The 18791-nt window shown below is 46.1% G+C and overlaps 2 protein-coding genes and 1 non-coding gene across 9 annotated transcripts in view; 2 read left to right on the top strand and 1 right to left on the bottom strand.

The window, feature by feature from the left end:
- The first annotated feature begins 28 nt into the window (after positions 1 to 28).
- Positions 29 to 8942, top strand: LOC139531923 (ATP-binding cassette sub-family F member 2-like). Its single transcript, XM_071328910.1, has 14 exons — positions 29 to 170; positions 409 to 621; positions 780 to 962; positions 2650 to 2821; positions 3266 to 3361; positions 3446 to 3548; positions 4302 to 4397; positions 4647 to 4766; positions 4968 to 5057; positions 5153 to 5263; positions 5352 to 5414; positions 7225 to 7353; positions 7691 to 7894; positions 8364 to 8942. Exons 1-14 carry the CDS (start codon positions 29 to 31, stop codon positions 8478 to 8480), a joined length of 1839 nt encoding a protein of 612 aa, XP_071185011.1. The 3' UTR covers positions 8481 to 8942.
- Positions 2924 to 3006, top strand: LOC139533136 (small nucleolar RNA SNORD100). Its single transcript, XR_011666721.1, has one exon. It is a non-coding gene; the product is annotated as a small nucleolar RNA SNORD100 (small nucleolar RNA).
- The window catches only part of LOC139531921 (uncharacterized), a 39577-nt gene continuing 29632 nt past the window's right edge, over positions 8847 to 18791 (bottom strand). For 4 of the 7 annotated variants that reach the window (XM_071328904.1, XM_071328902.1, XM_071328907.1 and 1 more), the window contains exons 9-17: positions 16996 to 17246; positions 16491 to 16733; positions 16123 to 16221; positions 14286 to 14479; positions 13994 to 14168; positions 13549 to 13705; positions 12950 to 13103; positions 11668 to 11779; positions 8847 to 10999 (exon numbers count right to left, since the gene is read on the bottom strand). In XM_071328904.1, coding sequence (XP_071185005.1) covers positions 10818 to 10999; positions 11668 to 11779; positions 12950 to 13103; positions 13549 to 13705; positions 13994 to 14168; positions 14286 to 14479; positions 16123 to 16221; positions 16491 to 16733; positions 16996 to 17246 — 1567 coding nt within the window. In that variant the 3' untranslated portion in view covers positions 8847 to 10817. The remainder of the gene's footprint in view (positions 11000 to 11667; positions 11780 to 12949; positions 13104 to 13548; positions 13706 to 13993; positions 14169 to 14285; positions 14480 to 16122; positions 16222 to 16490; positions 16734 to 16995; positions 17247 to 18791) is intronic. The other 3 variants (XM_071328905.1, XM_071328908.1, XM_071328906.1) reach the window with 1 other exon arrangement.

Raw genomic sequence — 18791 nt, 5'->3', positions numbered from 1 at the left:
TGTTGGTGTCCGGGGTTCAGACGGAGCAATGCCGTCAGATCTTGCCAAGAAGAAGGCAGCGAAGAAGAAGGAAGCTGCGAAGTCCCGCCAGGCGCATACAAAGAAAACTGATGAGTTTAATGGGGAGAACGACCAGCCAGAGTGCCAGGAAAATGGAGCAGACAGCAATGGTGAGAGGAGTGAAAATGTACTGAACAGTTATCAATTATATAATCCGTTTTGGATTAATATGTCCACTGGTTGGTTGAATATAAATTATGCTAAACTTGTGACACTTTCTCTGCTGGGAATATATCTTTCACCACTATTCCAATGGCTTCCATTAACCAAGGTGTCTGACAGCATTAACCCTCACGCTAACACTCTACTTGGGCTTAATATAGTCAACCAGACTATTGTGATTGACAGGGGTGGCTAGCCTGACCAAGGAGCTGGATGAGTTTGAGCTGAAGAAGCTGGATGCGCGGGCGGTGACGGGGGTGCTGGCGTCCCACCTCAACAGCACCGACGTGCACATTGCCAGCCTGTCGCTCACCTTCCACGGTCAGGAGCTGCTGACCGACACTAGCCTAGAGCTCAACTCGGGACGGCGTTACGGCCTCCTCGGCCTCAACGGCACAGGTAGGTAGTACCACCATAAGTCGTCGCATAGGGGCGTAGCCCTACGCCAGGGGCCACAACCTCAATGATTTTCACTGACACATTTCTCATTTGTAGAGGGTCTGCACTCAAAAAAATTGATTTTCCCGCTGCTAATGTATGGCGTTTCCCCCTGCCAGGAAAGTCCATGTTGTTATCAGCCATCGGCCATCGCGAGATCCCCATTCCCGAGCACATAGACATCTACCACCTGACCAGGGAAATGGCCCCCAGTGACAAGACGGCCCTGCAGTGTGTGATGGAGGTGGACGAGGAGAGGATCCAGCTGGAGAAGGAGGCAGAGCGGCTAGCAGCCGAGGACTGTGAGTGACACACATACTGTATCTACAGTGCCTTCGGAAAGTATTCAGACCCCTTGACTTTTTCCATATTTTGTTACGTTACAGCCTTATTCTAGAATGGATTAAATATTTTATTTTCCTCAATCTACACACAATTTTCCATAATACAAAGCAAAAACAGGTTTTTAGAAATGTTTTCAACTTTATTAAAAATAAATACATAAATACATAAGTATTCAGACCCTTTGCTACGAGACTAGAAATTGAGCTCAGATGCATCCAGTTTCCATTGATAATCCTTTGAGGTGTCTCTACAACTTTATTGGTGTTCACCTGTGGTAAATTTAATTGATTGGACATGATTTGGAAAGGCACACACCTGTCTATATAAGGTCCCACAGTTGACAGTGCATGTCAGTGCAAAAACCAAGCAATGAGGTTGAAGAAATTGTCCGTAGAGTTTCGAGACAGGTTTGTGTCAAGGCACAAAGATCTGGGGAAGTGTACCAAAAAATGTCTGCAGCGTTGAAGGTCCCCAAGAACACAGTGGCCTCCATCATTCTTAAATGGAAGAAGTTTGGAACCACTAAGAGACTCTTCCTAGAGCTGGCTGCCCGGCCAAACTAATCAATCGGGGGAGAAAGGCCTTGGTCAGGGAGGTGACCAAGAACTAGAGTTCCTCTGTGGAGATGGTTGTCTTTCTGGAAGGTTCTCCCATCTTTGCAGCACTCCATCAATCATGCCTTCATGGTAGAGTGGCCAGACTGAAGCCATTCCTCATGGCAGACCGCTTAGAGTTTGCCAAAAGGTCTGATGAAGCCAAGATTGAACTCTTTGGCCTGCATGCCATGCATCACATCTGGAGGAAACCTGGCACCATCCCTACGGTGAAGCATGGTGGTGGCAGCATCTTGCTGTGGAGATGTTTTCAAGGGCAGGGAGTGTAGTCAGTATCAAGGGAAAGATGAACAGAGAAAAGTACAGAGAGATCCTTGATGAAAACCTGTTCCAGAGTGAAGATTCACCTTCCAACAGGACAACAACCCTAAGCACACAGCCAAGACAACGCAGGAGTGGCTTCGGGACAAGTCTCTGAATGTCCTTGAGTGGCCCAGCCAGAGCCTGAACATGAACCCGATCGAACATCTCTGGAGAGACCTGAAAATAGCTGTGCAGAGATGCTCTCCATCCAACCTGACAGAGCATGAGAGGATCTGCAGAGAAAAATGGGAGAAACTCCCCAAATACAGATGTGCCAAGCTTGTAGCATCATACCCAAGAAGACTCGAGGCTGTAATCACTGCCAAAGGTGCTTCAATAAAGTACTGAGTGAAGGGTCTGAATACTTATGTAAATGTGATTAGTTTTGAAAAAAATTATACATTTGCAAACATTTCTAAAAATCTGTTTTTGCTTTGACATTATGGGGTATTGTGTGTAGATTGAGAGAGAAAAAACAACAATCAATTTTAGAATAAGGCTGTAACGTAACAAAATGTGGAAAAGGTCAAGGGGTCTGAATACTTTCCGAATGCAATGTATTTTACAAAGCACCTCCACCTGATAGTTACATTTAAATGATGAAAGGTAACTGGGGCATGGTTCGAAACCACCTAGTTGTATTCTCCCGGAAACAACCAGGTGCACAATAGTCATCTATTTATAAACAATGTAGCTGAAAATGTTCGCCCCCACCATCCCTCTGTAGCTGAGTGTGAGAAGCTGATGGAGCTGTACGAGCGTCTGGAAGAGCTGGATGCAGACAAGGCGGAGGTGCGAGCCTCCAGGATCCTCCACGGCCTAGGCTTCAGCGCCGCCATGCAGCAGAAGAAGCTCAAGGACTTCAGCGGAGGCTGGAGGATGCGTGTGGCTCTGGCCAGGTGGGAAAGCGAACATGATGCTTTACGATTAATGAACTGTACTGCAAGTTGAGTTGGTCTCTACGCCTTCTCAACATCCCTTAATGAATTGACAGTGTTGGTTTTGTCAGTGATGATATTCTGGCTCCCTCTACTGAACGCTGTGAGGATACTGCCATCGTTACCCAATTTATTACTGAGATAGAGCCAACACACCAAAAATATAAAGTGTTTGTTTCACACTCATGACTAAGCCTTTTCCTGAGCCAATGCAAGTATTAGGAAGTAGTGTCAGATTGTTATGCAAAGAAGTAGACAGGTTTCATTACTAGTGGCAGATGCCTGGACATGGTCATCAGTTTCTTACCCAGTCATATCTCAGATTACATTCACAGTTACATTGCAATAATATGAGTAGAAAATGTCTGGAATAAATGCTTTTCTTTTCCCTTTTCATTCTCCTAGAGCTCTGTTCATCAAGCCCTTCATGTTGCTGCTGGACGAGCCCACCAACCACCTGGACCTAGATGCCTGTGTATGGCTGGAAGAGGAGCTCGCATCGTGAGTGTGCTTCATCTGTCAATGTCAATCAGTTTAGTAGTCGCGTGCATTTGAGATGTGCTGAATGTACCGATCCCTTGTCAGGTTCAGGCGAATCCTTGTGCTCATCTCCCACTCTCAAGACTTCCTAAACGGAGTTTGCACCAACATCATCCACCTGCACCAGAAGAAGCTCAAGTACTTCACGGTAAGAACACAGCAGCGAGCTCACTCACCCCCCTGGTCAACAGACGCGATCGATTCATTTTTGCCACACTACTATTTAGCAGTTTATCAAAGGGCATTCAGTCACTAGCCTGGTGGAACCAGGCAGTTTGCTCCTTTCACCATTGTTTTAGTTAATTGATAGATTTTATTTGACAATTTTAAAATACTTAAACATATTACACCTGGCAGCAGATACACATACATTGAAGTGAAAAATAATGGTGAATGCAGCGATCATGCTCGTTCCATCAGGCTATTGAGTCACCCCTTAGAAGGCAACCATGTATTGTGCAGTAGAGCATTATTATTAGATTATTTGAATCGGCTGTGTAATGCTAGAGCAAAAACCAAAACGTGCACCGGGGGGCAGGACCAGTGGAGGCTGCTGAGGGGAGAACGGCTCATAATACTGTCTGGAACGGCGCAAATGGAATGGCGTCAAACCATGTGTTTGACACCATTCCACTGATTCCGCTCCAGACATTACCACCAGCTTGTCCTCCCTAATTAAGGTGCCGCCAACCTCCTGTGCCCAGGACCCAGTTTGAGAAACCCTCCACTAGAGTGTCCTGGACAGACACAGCCAACTGTGATCTTATCACACCTTATTAGGGAGGAGAAGGGGGGTCGTGGGGTTATGGCCTGTTGCTAATTATGCATGCGAGACAGTGTGTCCGTTGGCTTCACCGAATGGTGTGAGATGACCATGCAGATTCTATTTTTCGAATGAAAGGGTAACTATGACCAGTACGTGAAGACCAGGGAGGAGCTGGAAGAGAACCAGATGAAACGTTTCAACTGGGAGCAGGACCAGATCTCACACATGAAGGTAGGCGACGCCACATTGTGACGATGCAGAGTACTAATACTGCCCCACGTGGAAATATTATTCCCCTGTACTGTAAAAGTATGATAGCCTAAGTCCCGGTCTGTTTGTGCTATCGTTGACACTCATCGTCATGCCAAATGAGTGTCAAGGACAGCAACGGAGTTGACAAAAGGCGCCAACCATGGGAACCAGGATAAAAGGGTATGATGCTTTACTCCGATGCTGTCTCTCTCTCTACCCGCTGTGTAGAATTACATTGCCAGGTTTGGTCATGGCTCGGCCAAGCTGGCACGACAGGCCCAGAGCAAAGAGAAGACGCTGCAGAAGATGGTGGCCTCAGGGCTGACTGAACGTGTGGTGGATGACAAGGCAAGAGGCTCACTGAAACATTTCAGTGTGGATGCAATATATTAATGTACTGGACTGAATCACATCTATCGCTTTCTAAAGCCATTCACGGTTTACTCTTGAACAAAGTAGTGCATACTCTTAGGAATAAATAATAGGTTGTTCACGCTATGGCTAATTTTAGTGTTGCAGTGGTGGTAATCATCTCTCTCCCTCTCATAGACACTGTCGTTTTATTTTCCTTCCTGTGGAAAGATCCCCCCTCCTGTTATCATGGTTCAGAACGTTAGCTTCAAATACAGTGACAACCAGGTCAGTATGTAGAAATGAGCGGGTTTTTATTGGAGTCTCAGAGCTCGTTTCTTGTGTTCCGTCCTCATTCACTAATCTGCCTATTCCTCCTCCAGCCACACATATACAAGAACCTGGAGTTTGGCATTGACCTGGACACGCGAGTGGCTCTGGTGGGGCCCAACGGAGCAGGGAAGTCCACACTCCTCAAACTCCTGATCGGAGAGGTAGGTGGTGCCATTTCAGTCAACTCTTTGTTTTACCATCTCGTAATGACAGTATGGCATATACCGTAAAACCTCTCTTTCTCTCCAGCTGCTCCCCACTGACGGCATGATCAGGAAAAATTCTCACGTGAAGATTGGCCGATATCACCAGGTAGGAGAAAGGACGTAGGAATATGACACATTGCCTGGTGGTTCCTAAAGACGGCCATCCCATGCTGGTTGCTGGGTTTTGATTGACAGGCATAAATAAACTCTGATTTGATGCATGGATGCTTCAACTCGCCATAGTCCTGGTCAGTCCCTGGATGGGAGACCAGGTGCTGCTGGAAGTGGTGTTGGAGGGCCAGTAAGAGGCACTCTTTCCTCTGGTCTAAAAAATTGGTTGGATGGGACGTTAAACCGATGGGACGTTAAACAGGTGTTCTGACTCTCTGAGGTCATTAAAGATCCCATGGCACTTGTCGTAAGAGTTGTCGTAAGAGTAGGGGTGTTAACCCCGGTGTCCTGGCTAAATTCCCAATCTGGCCCTTAAACCATCACCGTCACCTAATAATCCCCAGTTTACAATTGGCTCATTCATCCCCCTCCTCTCCCCTGTAACTATTCCCCAGGTCGTTGCTGTAAATGAGAACGTGTTCTCAGTCAACTTACCTGGTAAAATAACGGAAAAATAAAAATAGACCGGTTGCAGAGACATAAACCTGCTTGAGCATAATATGCTGACTAGACCGGGCACACGAGTGCGTCCGCGTGTTGATTTTGTCCATCCACAACAAACGCGATCAGGACACGCAGGTTGAAATATCAAAATGAACTCTGAACCAACTATACTGACAAAAATATAAGCGCAACATGTAAAGTGTTGGTCCCATGTTTCATGAGCTGAAATAAAAATGTTCCAGAAATTTTCCATACGGACAAAAGCTTATTTCTCAAAGATTCTGTGCACAAATTTGTTCACATCCCTGTTAGTAAGCATTTCTCCTTTGCCAAGATAATCCATCCACCTGACAGGTGTGCCATATCAAGAAGCTGATTAAACAGCATAATCATTGCACAGGTGCACCTTGTGCTGGGGACAATAAAAGGCCACTAAAATGTGCAGTTTTGTGTCACAACGCCACCGATGTCTCAAGTTTTGAGGGAGCGTGCAATTGGCATACAGACTGCAGGAATGTCCACCAGAGCTGTTGCCAGAGAATTGAATGTTCATTTCTCTTCCAAATGCCGCCTCCGTCGTTTTAGAGAATTTGGCAGTAATCCCAAAACCGGCCTCACAACTGGCGGGGCTGCCCAGTCATGTTAAATCCATAGATTGGGGCCTAATGAATTTATTTCAATTGACTGATTTCCTTCTATGAACTGTAACTCAGTAAAGTGTTCTTAATTGTTGCATGTTGCGTTTATATTTTTGTTCTGTATATATTAATTTGGGGACAGGTTGAAACATGAAATATTCATGTACATTTAGCTAGCTAGCTTGCTGTTGCTAGCTAATTTGTCCTGGGATATAAACATTCGGTTATTTTACCTGAAATGCCCTTAAGGTCCTTTTTTTATGGATCTTCGTAGAATTTTGACCCATTTTGAGTCACATAAAATTGTTCTCTAACAATTAATCCACAGATAAAAGGGGAAACTCAGTTAGTTTCTAGTAATCTCTTCTCCTTCAGCCTTCTTATTCTTCTGTGGACTTTACATGGCGGTTGGCAACCAACTTTGACTGGAGTGTGGATCTCAGTTCATCTTTCAATCATCTTTCAATTTTGAAAATACTTGACTTAACTTTTTAGACCAAAAACAGACAATAGATCAATTTCAAGTGTGTTCGTGTCTCTGTCCGACCTCAGCCGAAGACCTAAATGCCTCTGTACTTCACGCCTGTACTGGGTCAGCACGTACGCTTGTTAAAGTGCATCTGAATGTATCTAATATACCTGTATGGTGTTATCTCTCTGCAGCATCTGACAGAGCAGCTGGAGCTGGACCTGTCTCCTCTGGAGTACATGATGAAGTGCTACCCAGAGATCAAGGAGAAGGAGGAAATGAGGAAGATCATCGGCCGCTACGGCCTCACAGGAAAACAACAGGTGAGACCGCAGAGCTCGGTCCGGGCCCAGGATCCACTGGAGAAGCATTGACCGAATCAGATTGGTCACCTGGTATAGAAACGCTGTTTGAAGTGACTTTGGCATGATTGTATCGTCGTCATTGATAGTACAGGAATTAGTGACTTTGAAAGCTTTTCCCATGTTTGTTCGGAATACCTGTTCCTCTCAAACCCTGTGTCTTTTAATCCTCCACAATCATTGTAGCGTTAACCTGTGGTGTATTCTGGTGGGTACTTAATGGTGGAATTTGATAGTTCTTCAAGAGCATGGAAGCACTTGCACTCCTTCATGGTCCTTACTCTGTCCTCTCCCCTAGGTGAGTCCGATCAGGAACCTGTCGGACGGCCAGAAGTGTCGGGTCTGCTTCGCCTGGTTGGCCTGGCAGAACCCCCACATGCTCTTCCTGGACGAGCCCACCAATCACCTGGACATCGAGACCATTGACGCCCTGGCTGATGCCATCAACGACTACGAGGGCGGCATGATGCTGGTCAGCCACGACTTCAGACTCATCCAGCAGGTACCACAATTATATCCTCCCTGACCGGTCCCACATCTATACTTCACATCACTTAAGTCTTAGACCCTGCTAGGTAGTTACAATATGGATAATCTCTCGTGGACAGACACATGTAACATAGGATGGCATCGTAGCGTCTGTCAACAGACTGTGTGATGCGACGACGTGATAATTTGTACAAATCAAGATTTTGCAGGTGCACATCTTTTGAATTTCAGAAAGGGAGGGATTTTTTTGCCCATGCTTTGGCTGAGAGTTTCCATTTAGGGGGGGGTGGAGACTTCGCCAGTAACTTTTCTCATACATTTTCCCCCAGAACCTAATCGAGCACTTGGGTTTCCGAGATACAATATGGATAGAATTGGAGAGAAAGGGAACATGTTTTCAATTGAGGTTTGTTCATTGCCTATGCTTCTAATATTGAGTTGTGACACCAATTGTTTTTTGTATTTTATTTTTTATTTTTCAGGTGGCTCAGGAGATCTGGGTATGTGAGAAGCAAACCATCACCAAATGGAACAGGGACATCCTGGCATACAAGGAACACTTGAAATCGAAGATTGACAAGCAAGCGCATGACATCTAGAGCCCCTGCAATCTGAGCCAGTAAACCCAATCACCATAATGGATTTGGACTCCAAAGTGCTTGTGTGGTGGAACAGTAGTCCTCAATGCTCCGGGGGGAGGTTTCCTCCAGGTACAGATCTAGGATCAGCTTTCCTCCCCAAATCCTAACCATTAGTGGGGAAAATGCAAAACTGACCCAAAGTCAGCATCTAAGGGCAACTTCACCCTACACCCACCCGCCTCCAGCTCAGGCTGCAATCTGATTCACCTGAAGCATCTCAAAGTGCATTATGGAACGCATTCCATATTACTGCCGTCATCATAGAAAAAGTTATATTTTTTCTAATAAGTGTAACAACCAAAAATGAATGCAGCAGCTTGAAGGTCATTTGTGCAAAAGAGCATTAATTATGCCTTTTATTTTTATTTAACGTATTGCAATAACGATTTGTCTGAATAAATTACTGAATTGACAATTGAATACTTACTGTCTCATATTTTGGGGTCTTTGAACAAACACAACATCTTCCAAAATGCAGCTTTTAATTCTGCATTTTCCTTTGACAATGTAGGGAATACAGTGCACTTATCTAAAACATTTACATTTTGAGAAAATAAACCTTATTTTACATCTGTGTAAACATAACATAAGAAGCAAAACTATATTCATTATGAACGGAGATGCTTTGGATTCCTGCTGTTGAACCCAACCACTCAATATGCAACCCATATCATGGCCCACTATTTGCTTTGAGAAGTCAACCTCTCCACAACCACCAACAATGCTTAGCTTTCCACTTGCTGGCTAATCAAATGTTAGTACAGTTGAAGTCCGAAGTTTACATACACTTAGGTTGCAGTCATTAAAACTCGTTTTCCAACCACTCCACAAATGTCTTGTTTACAAACTAGTTTTGGCAAGTCAGTTAGGACATCTACTTTGTGCATGACAAGTAATTTTCCCAACAATTGTTTACAGACAGATTATTTCACTATCACAATGCCAGCGGGTCAGGAGTTTACATACATTAAGTTGACTGTGCCTTTAAACAGCTTAGAAAATTATGTCATGCCTTTAGAAGCTTCTGACATCATTTGAGTCATCAGTCAGGAAGTTAAAGCTTGGTTGCAAATGGGTCTTCCAAATAGACAATGACCCCAAGCATACTTCCAAAGTTGTGGCAAAATGGCTTAAGGACAACAAAGTCAAGGTATTGGAGTGGCCATCACAAAGCCCTGACCTCAATCCTATAGAAAATTTGTGGGCAGAACTGAGAAAGCATGTGCGAGCAAGGAGGCCTACAAACCTGACTCAGTTACACTAGCTCTGTCAGGAGGAATGGGCCAAAATTCACCCAACTTATTGTGGGAAGGTTACCCGAAACGACGTTTGACCTAATTTAAAGGCAATGCTACCAAATACTATTTGAGTGTATGTAAACTTCTGACCCACTGGGAATGTGATGAATGAAATAAAAGCTGAAATAAATCACTCTCTTTACTATTATTCTGACATTTCACATTCTTAAAATAAAGTGGTGATCCTAATAGGCCTAAAACGGAATTTTTACTTGGATTAAATGTCAGGAATTGTGAAAAACTGAGTTTTAAATGTTTTTGGCTAAGGCGTATGTAAGCTTCCGACTTCAACTGTAGATAGAACCTGCCTTAGCTTGAACCACTTTTTGACAATACAGGAAGTAAGTAGAACTGGAGTTAAATGATTCATTAGAGAATTCAGGCAGAAAAATCTGGGTGAAAACATGCTGTGATATATTAAGGTTATATCCCTGATCAATTCCTAATCATAGTTCCTTTGCTTTATGTAGATTGGACATCATGCATACTATACCTCTGCCAGGCCCAGGGGGATCTACACTCTGGAGTGACGTTTCCCTTAGGTACAGATCTAGGATCAGCTTTCCCTCCCCCAATCATACACTGAACCATTAGCAGGAGAAATGCAAAACTGACCCAAAATCTGCGTTTAGGGACAACTGAACCCTACACCGGGATCAACATAGCACACTTATGTTAGACTTCGTCGTAATAACTTTAATGGGGGTTGAGATTAACTACAGGGAGCAGGGATCCCATCTAGACCTTTAGAAGCACAAGAAGGCACCCTTCTAAGGTTTCGACAGCTATTATGGTGGACTTGTGATTGAGCGAGTAGTGCCACTAGCCGCTGTTGAAGCAGTGCAGTTAGAGCTGGGTTTCTCTTCACCCAGACTACGCTGAGCCTGTCAGCTGGATGCAGAAACATGGGGCTGATACCGCCGAGCACAGCGGAAGCTACTAGCTAGCTGACCCAAGCCTCATCAGAAAGGGCTGGGCGGGGTCACTACTCATCCCCCTACTGATTGTCACCGTCGTTGTCGTCGGAGACCTGGTCAGGGGGGATGGCTCGCGGGTTGCTGGCCCTGATGCTGGTGATGTGGGGACAGGAGGCGACCAGGTTGGCGATGCCCAATAGGGTCACGCCCGAGCCGTCCAGGTTCACCTGGGTCAGACACATGCACTTCAGGAACTTCAGTCCTGAGGGAAATGGACACAAAAAGAAGGTATATTAGGTTTTCACCTCTAAATACTTCCATGGAAGTGTTGCAAGATAATGAGCGGGACCTATTTTTATTTATTTATCCGTTATTTTACCAGGTAAGTTGACTGAGAACACGTTCTCATTTACAGCAACGACCTGGGGAATAGTTACAGGGGAGAGGGGGATGCAAGAGCCAATTGTAAACTGGGGATTATTAAGTGACGGTTTGAGGGCAAAATTTGGGAATTTAGCCAGCACACCGGAGTTAACACCCCTACTCTTACGATAAGTGCCATGGGATCTTTAATGACCTCAGAGAGTCAGGACACCAGTTTAACGTCCCATCCGAAAGACAGCACCCTACACAGGACAGTGTCCCCAATCACTGCCCTGGGGCATTGGGATATTTTTTTAGATCAGAGGAAAGAGTGCCTCCTACTGGCCCTCCAACACCACTTCCAGCAGCATCTGGTCTCCCATCCAGGGACTGACCAGAACCAAACCTGCTTAGCTTCAGAAGCAAGCCAGCAGTGGTATGCAGGGTGGTATGCTGCTGGCATATAGAGATGTATTAGAGAGCTCATGTCCTATCTTTGCAATGACCGTTCAGTTGACTATTTTGGGCCAAGTGCGCCCTTTATTCAACTGTATGATGGGATCTTACCGTGGTCAGTGATGCGTGTCCGGCTGAGGTTGAGCTTGAAGAGCTGAACACAGTGGACCAGACCTCTCCTCACGACCGTGTCGCCCACCTGAGTACTGGCCAAGCTTAATACCTGGAACATAAAGCCACAACATCAATGTAACTACTGCTAATAATTGCATCAAATCAAATTTTATTAGTCACATGCACCGAATACAATAGGTGTAGTAGACCTTACAGTGAAATGCTTACTTGCAAGCCCCTAACCAACAATGCAGTTAAAAAAATATTAATAAGAATAAGAAATAAAAGGAACAAGTAATTAAAGAGCTGCAGTAAAATAACAATAGTGAGACTATATACAGGGGGTACCGGTACAGAGTCAATGTGCGGGGGCACCGGTTAGTCGAGGTAATATGTACATGTAGGTAGAGTTATTAAAGTGACTATGCATAGATAATAACAGAGAGTACCAGTGGTGTAAAAGAGAGAGAAGGGAGAATGCAAATAGTCTGGGTAGCCATTTGATTAGATGTTCAGGAGTCTGTTTAGAAGCCTCTTGGACCTAGACTTGACGCTCCGGTACCGCTTGCCGTGTGGTAGCAGAGAGAACAGTCTATGGTGGTGGCTGGAATCTTTGACAATTTTTAGGGCCTTCCTCTGACACCGACTGGTATAGAGGTCCTGGATGGCAGAAAGCTTGGCCCCAGTGATGCACTGGGCCGTACGCACTAGCCTCTGTAGTGCCTTGCGGTCGGAGGCCGAGCAGTTGCCATACCAGGCAGTGATGCAACCAGTCAGGATGCTCTCGATGGTGCAGCTGTAAAACCTTTTGAGGATCCATGCCAAATCTTTTCCTGAGGGGGAATAGGTTTTGTTGTGCCCTCTTCACGATTGTCTTGGTGTGTTTGGACCATGATAGTTTGTTGGTGATGTGGACACCAAGGAACTTGAACCGCTCAACCTGCTCCACTACAGCCCCGTCGATGAGAATGGGGGTGTGCTCAGTCCTCCTTTTCCTGTAGTCCACAATCATCTCCTTTGTCTTGATCACGTTGAGGGAGAGGTTGTTGTCCTGCTGACCTCCTCCCTATAGGCTGTCTCGTCGTTGTCGGTGATCATGCCTACCACTGTTGTGTCATCGGTAAACTTAATGATGGTGTAGGAGTCGTACCTGGCCGTGCAGCTTGAACAAAGTTTTACAACGGAGCGCTGTTAGCGCCATTGGTGCCCTATAACTTATTTGCAGAGTTCTATCCACTGACACAATAGTTGTCTATGGGGTTTCATGCATGCTCCGTACCTGCAGGTGTGGCAGACCGGTGACGAGGGCGGCCACTCCTCGGCTGGTGACGGCCGTGCGGTCCAGACACAGCTCCAGCAGCTCCTGCAGACAGCGCAGCGAGGGCAGCCCCGCGTCCGTCACCTGGGTGTTGCTGAGCGACAGCCTCTTCAGCCTGGAGACAAGAGAGGGGGACATTTCTATCAGGGTCGTATACATTAGTGCTGACCGTAGCGAAACGTTTTGCAACAGAAAACAAAAATGAGCGTTTCTTATTGGACAGGTAATTCAGGTAGTCCCTCTTGTTTCAGTCCGTTTTCTTCTGTTTGGTCCCTAATGAATACGGCCCAGCATTTCTTCATTCACTGCAATGTCAACACTGGAGGACGCTGGTGAATCAACTAGAGCAGTGACCACCAATTCTAGTCCATGTGAGCAATGGTGTGCACATTTTTGTTCCAGCTCACCACGAACACAACCAGTTAGTCTAAATGATTAGTTGAAATCACTGTATAGCACCACAAGACAGAGGTTGGTGACCACTGAGTGCCAGTCTATCATGACAAGCGTGTATATTGACACCAGGAGAGGATAATAGTTATGAGAGAGAGTGAGCTGACCTGGTCATGGTAGCCAGCTGGGTGACCCCCTGGTCGGTGACGTATGTGTAGTCAGTAAGGTCCAGCTCGGACAACAGGGACAGTCTGGAGAGGAAGGCCAGGCCGGCGTCCGTCACCGAGTGGCGTCCAGGCAGGGTCAGCTGGGTCAGCCGGAGACCTGGGATGAACAAGCCAAAACAGACGTAGTACTTTAGTAAATACATTGAACTATATACTGTGAGCCATACACAACATTAACATCTGCTGTAATCTTCCCCTCTAATCAGGGACTGGACCTGAGAAAACAGGGAGAATGGACTCTGGAAAATCAATGACTTTAAGTCAATCAAACAGCAGTACTGCAGACCTTGAGGCCCCTTATTTGAAAACTCCTGCTGTACACAGTCTCTCTCCCTCTCAGATGTGAATACTCCTGCTGTACACACACATACCATGTGCAGCTCACCTGAGATGATCTGGAGAACGTTGTTGCCATCAGCGACGGAGATGCCAGCCACGCTGAGGGCAGAGAGGGCGGAGTGGGTGGCCAGGTGCTCCAGAGAGCCCTCCCTCACCGCCGTGCCGTCCAGGTAGAGGGTCTGCAGGCTGGGAAGCTCAGCCAGGGCCGACACGTCACTCACCTGACAGACGAGGGAGGAAGGGGTCAAAGTAGACCTAAATCTCAAAACGGGCTCAGGATATTGTGGTTGGGTGCGTTGTCGTGTTTGTGTGCTTGTACGAGCGCAAGAGTGAGCTACCTTAGTGTGTTTGATGCTGAGCAGTCGTAGCTGGGGCACACAGGCGGGCAGCGCTGCCAGGGTGGCCTCCGTGATAGAGGTCTGGTTCAGACTAAGCTGGGTGAGTGTCGAAGGAGCAGACTGCAGGTACAGCACCATCCCTACATCGCTTACTTTGGTCTGGTCTAGCGACAGGAAAGACAGGCTCTTCAAGCCTTTAAGACACAAAGGGTGCGGAGTGAGATTTTTGTTTTTATCTTAGTCCTCCTTTCAAGTTGGTGAAATGGTTGACACATTTATCCGTAATTATGATTTCAATCATTTTTACCAAGTTGAAGCGCCACTCTTGCCATATTATGCTCCCATATCATGCTTTCGGAAAGTATTCAGACCCTTTGACTTTTTCCACATTTTGTTACGTTAAAGCCTTATTCTAAAATGTATTAAATAGCTTTTTCCCCCTCATCAATCTACACACAATATCCCATAATTTTTGGGAAATGTTAGCAAATGAAATATTACATTTACATAAGTATTCAGACTCTACTTTGTTGAAGCACCTTTGGCAGCAATTACAGCCTTGAGTCTTCTTGAGTATGACGTTACAAGCTTGGCACATCTCTCTGTACTTTGCTCCGTTCATCTTTCCCTCGATCCTGACTAGTCTCCTAGTCCCTACTGCTGAAAAACATCCCCACAGCATGATGCTGCCACCACGCTTCACCGTAGGGATGGTGCCAGTTTTCCTCCAGACGTGACGCTTGGCATTCAGGCCAAAGAGTTCCATCTTGGTTTCATCAGACCAGAGAATCTTGTTTCTTATGGTCTAAGAGTCCTTTAGGTGCCTTTTGGCAAACTCCAAGCGGGCTATCATGTGCCTTTTACTGAGGAGTGGCTTCCGGCTGGCCATTCTACCATAAAAGCCAGTTGGTGGACTGCTGCAGAGATGGTTGTCCTTCTGGAAGGTTCTCTCATCTCCACAGAGGAACTCTAGAGCTCTGTCAGATTGACCATCTGGTTCTTGGTCACCTCCCTGACCTAGTCCCAAAGTACAGCGAGATCCTTGATGAAAACCTGCTCCAGAGTGCTCAGGACCTCAGACTAGGGCCAAGGTTCACCTTCCAACAGGACAATGACCCTAAGAACACAGCCAAGACAACACAGGAGTGGCTTCGGGACAAGTATCTGAATGTCCTTGAGTGGCCCAGCCAGAGCCCGGACTTCAAACATCTCTGGAGAGACCTGAAAATAGCTGTGCAGCGACGCTTCCCATCCAACCTGACAGAGTTTGAGAGGATCTGCAGAGAAGAATGGGAGAAACTCCAAATACAGGTGTGCCAAGCTTGTAGCGTCATACCCAAGAAGACTCAAGGCTGTAATCTCTGCCAAAGGTGCTTCAACAAAGTACTGAGTAAAGGGTCTGAATACTTATGTAAATGTGATATTTCAGTTTTAGATTTTTTATAAAATGTGCAAAAATGTCTAAAAAACAGTTTTTGCTTTGTCATTATAGGGTATTGTGTGCAGATTGATGAGGATTATTATTGTTTAAATCCATTTATAATAAGGATGTAACGTAACACAATTTGGAAAAATTGAAGAGGTCTGAATACTTTCCGAATGCACTGTATTTACAAGACTGCTTACCAAACATTAAAAACGTAATTCATCCACAGCCGTTCTATGCTGTAGCCAGGGTCGTATTTATTAGTGCACACCATAGCAAAACGTTTTGCAACAGAAACCAAAACAAACGTTACTTATTGGGCAAGTTCAGGTATAGTCCCTTCCTGTTTCAGTCAGTTTTCTTTTGTTTGATGCCTAGTGAATACAACCCAGAATTAGAGAAGAACCTCGCCTGTGATGTGTTGCAGACAGGAGTCTGTTAGCTTGCTACATGAGGCCAGGTTCAGGTGCTGCAGTTTCAGTAGGCTGCACAGCACAGAGAGGCCTGCGTCTGGACAACGGGAAAACAAAGAGATAGCAACCATCACTATCATAGCCACAAGCTGCAAAGATAACCGGTCACATGATTAAAGTGATAGCTTACCAATGCATCTATATTCCTTTATTTTTGTAACTTTCTTACTTAACTTGACATTCAAATGGCGCTAATAATAGTGTTGAAATAGGGCTCTGGTCAAAAGTAGTGCACTTTATATGGAATAGGTTGCCATTTGGGACGCATACTCAGTGAGCACAAAAGCTGTCAAGGTAAAGGTATACCTGTGATGAGAGGAGAGTTGACCAGGCTCAGGTGCTTCAGTGCAGTGAAGGCCCGTAGCTGCCGGAGCAGCTCGTTGGTGGAGTACGGGTAGCAGTTGAGGACAAACTTCTGCATCGGGCAGCCGAAAAAGAGTTCCAGGGTGCGCGGGCGAAGGAGCCTCTCGCGGGACATGTGACTGAGCAGGAGCTCGGCCAGTTCAGGGGTCAGACACGACAGACTGCTGCTGTACTGCATGCTGGGAGCTGAGAGAGGAGGAACGAAGGAGAGAAAGAAATACGTTTTCTATGCAGCTTTCCAGACATGAATTTCTGTGATCTTGAATTTTTTACACAATTGCAATAAACCACAACCAATATCATTGTATGTACAATTCTGACCATTTCTGAGATGAGATGGTTGGAAAAACAGTCGTTTGGCTAGGTCGTTGTTTTGGCAAGAAGTGAGGCCTTTCAACATTTATTTGTGTGCAAATAACAGTGTTGGACTTTAAAGTTGTTCTCTGACCTGTCATGAGGTTGACTGTGGCCCGGGTGGCCATGACACAGAGGGAGGGGACACTGGGCGTCCTGAAGGGTTTCTTGGGGGGGGATGGGTGACCTTGAGTGGCCTGGGGGTCGTCCTGGGCAGCTCTCTGGAGGCGCTCTACTGCAGCCTGGCCCGCTGCCCCCGGCACCACACAACCTGCAGCCTCCTCTGGCTCCACTGCTGGATCCTCTGCCACCCCCTCCCTGGGTGAGACACAACCACGTTTGCATCTAGTCAAATGATTAAAGATAAGAAAAGCTTCCCGATTCTCCACCCTTGTGCACACTTCCCGTCATGGATTTAACAATGGTGGAAACTTACTCCAAGCCAATGCTTACACCAATCCAACGCTTTAAATCCATGACGGGGAGTGTGCAAGTTCACACTCTGGCTATAATGTGGAGAACTCTGCTGCATTCAAAATTCATGTATTTACAGAACAGGTTTTGGTCCTGAGCCCCTTCTCAGGCTACATGCCATCAAGGCTACATGCCAAGTCTGAAGTTTGCATGCCAACACATCAAGTCACCGCTTATGTTTGACCTTTAGGACACTGGCACACTTCTACACATTCAACAAGTTTATTATAAGGCGTTGCAGTGCTGATCAGAACTAAACATTGAAAAACAATCCACTTTCTACGGAGTTACCTATTACATATCAATTCAACTTGAATAATCCTACAAATATTTTTTCAGATATAAGTTCTGCTTAGGGTTATAAACTCAGCAAAAAAAATAAACAATCTCCCACTGTCAACTGTGTTTATTTTCAGCAAACTTAACATGTGTAAATATTTGTATGAATGTAAGATTCAACAACTGAGACAAACTGAACAAGTTCCACAGACATTTGACTAACAGGAATTGAATAATGTGTCCCTGAACAAAGGGGTGGGGTCAAAATCAAAAGTTACAGTCATCTCCTCATGGACTGCACCAGATTTGCCAGTTCTGGGGGGAAATGGCCCTAGCCCTCACCCTCCAATCCAACAGGTCCCAGACGTGCTCAATGGGATTGAGATCCTGGCTCTTCGCTGGCCATGGCAGAACACTGACATTCCTGTCGTGCAGGAAATCATGCACAGAACGAGCAGTATGGCTGGTGGCATTGTCATGCTGGAGGGTCATGTCAGGATGAGTCTGCAGGAAGGGTACCACATGAGGGAGGAGGATGTCTTCTCTGTAACGCACAGCGTTGAGATTGCCTGCAATGACAACAAGCTCAGTCCGATGATGCTGTGACACACCGCCCCAGACCATGACGGACCCTCCACCTCCAAATCGATCCCGCTCCAGAGTACAGGCCTCGGTGTAACGCTCATTCCTTCGACGATAAAAGCCAATCCGACCATCACCCCAGGTGAGACAAAACCGCGACTCGTCAGTGAAGAGCACTTTTTGCCAGTCCTGTCTGGTCCAGCGACGGTGGGTTTGTGCCCATAGTCGACGTTGTTGCCGGTGATGTCTAGTGAGGACCTGCCTTACAACAGGCCTACAAGCCCTCAGTCCAGCCTCTCTCAGCCTATTGCAGACAGTCTGAGCACTGATGGAGGGATTGTGTGTTCCTGGTGCAACTTGGGCAGTTGTTGTTCCCATCCTGTACCTGTCCCGCAGGTGTGATGTTCAGATGTACCGATTCTGTGCAGGTGTTGTTACACGTGGTCTGCCACTGCGAGGATGGTCAGCTGTCCGTCCTGTCTCCCTGTAGCGCTGTCTTAGACGTCTCACAGTACGGATATTGCAATTTATTGCCCTGGCCACATCTGCAGTCCT

The sequence above is a fragment of the Salvelinus alpinus genome, chromosome 10, assembly GCF_045679555.1.
Source record: "Salvelinus alpinus chromosome 10, SLU_Salpinus.1, whole genome shotgun sequence".
Taxonomy (NCBI): Eukaryota; Metazoa; Chordata; class Actinopteri; order Salmoniformes; family Salmonidae; genus Salvelinus; species Salvelinus alpinus.
Note: the sequence above shows the minus strand (reverse complement) of the source record. Positions and strands in the feature narration are given on the sequence as shown.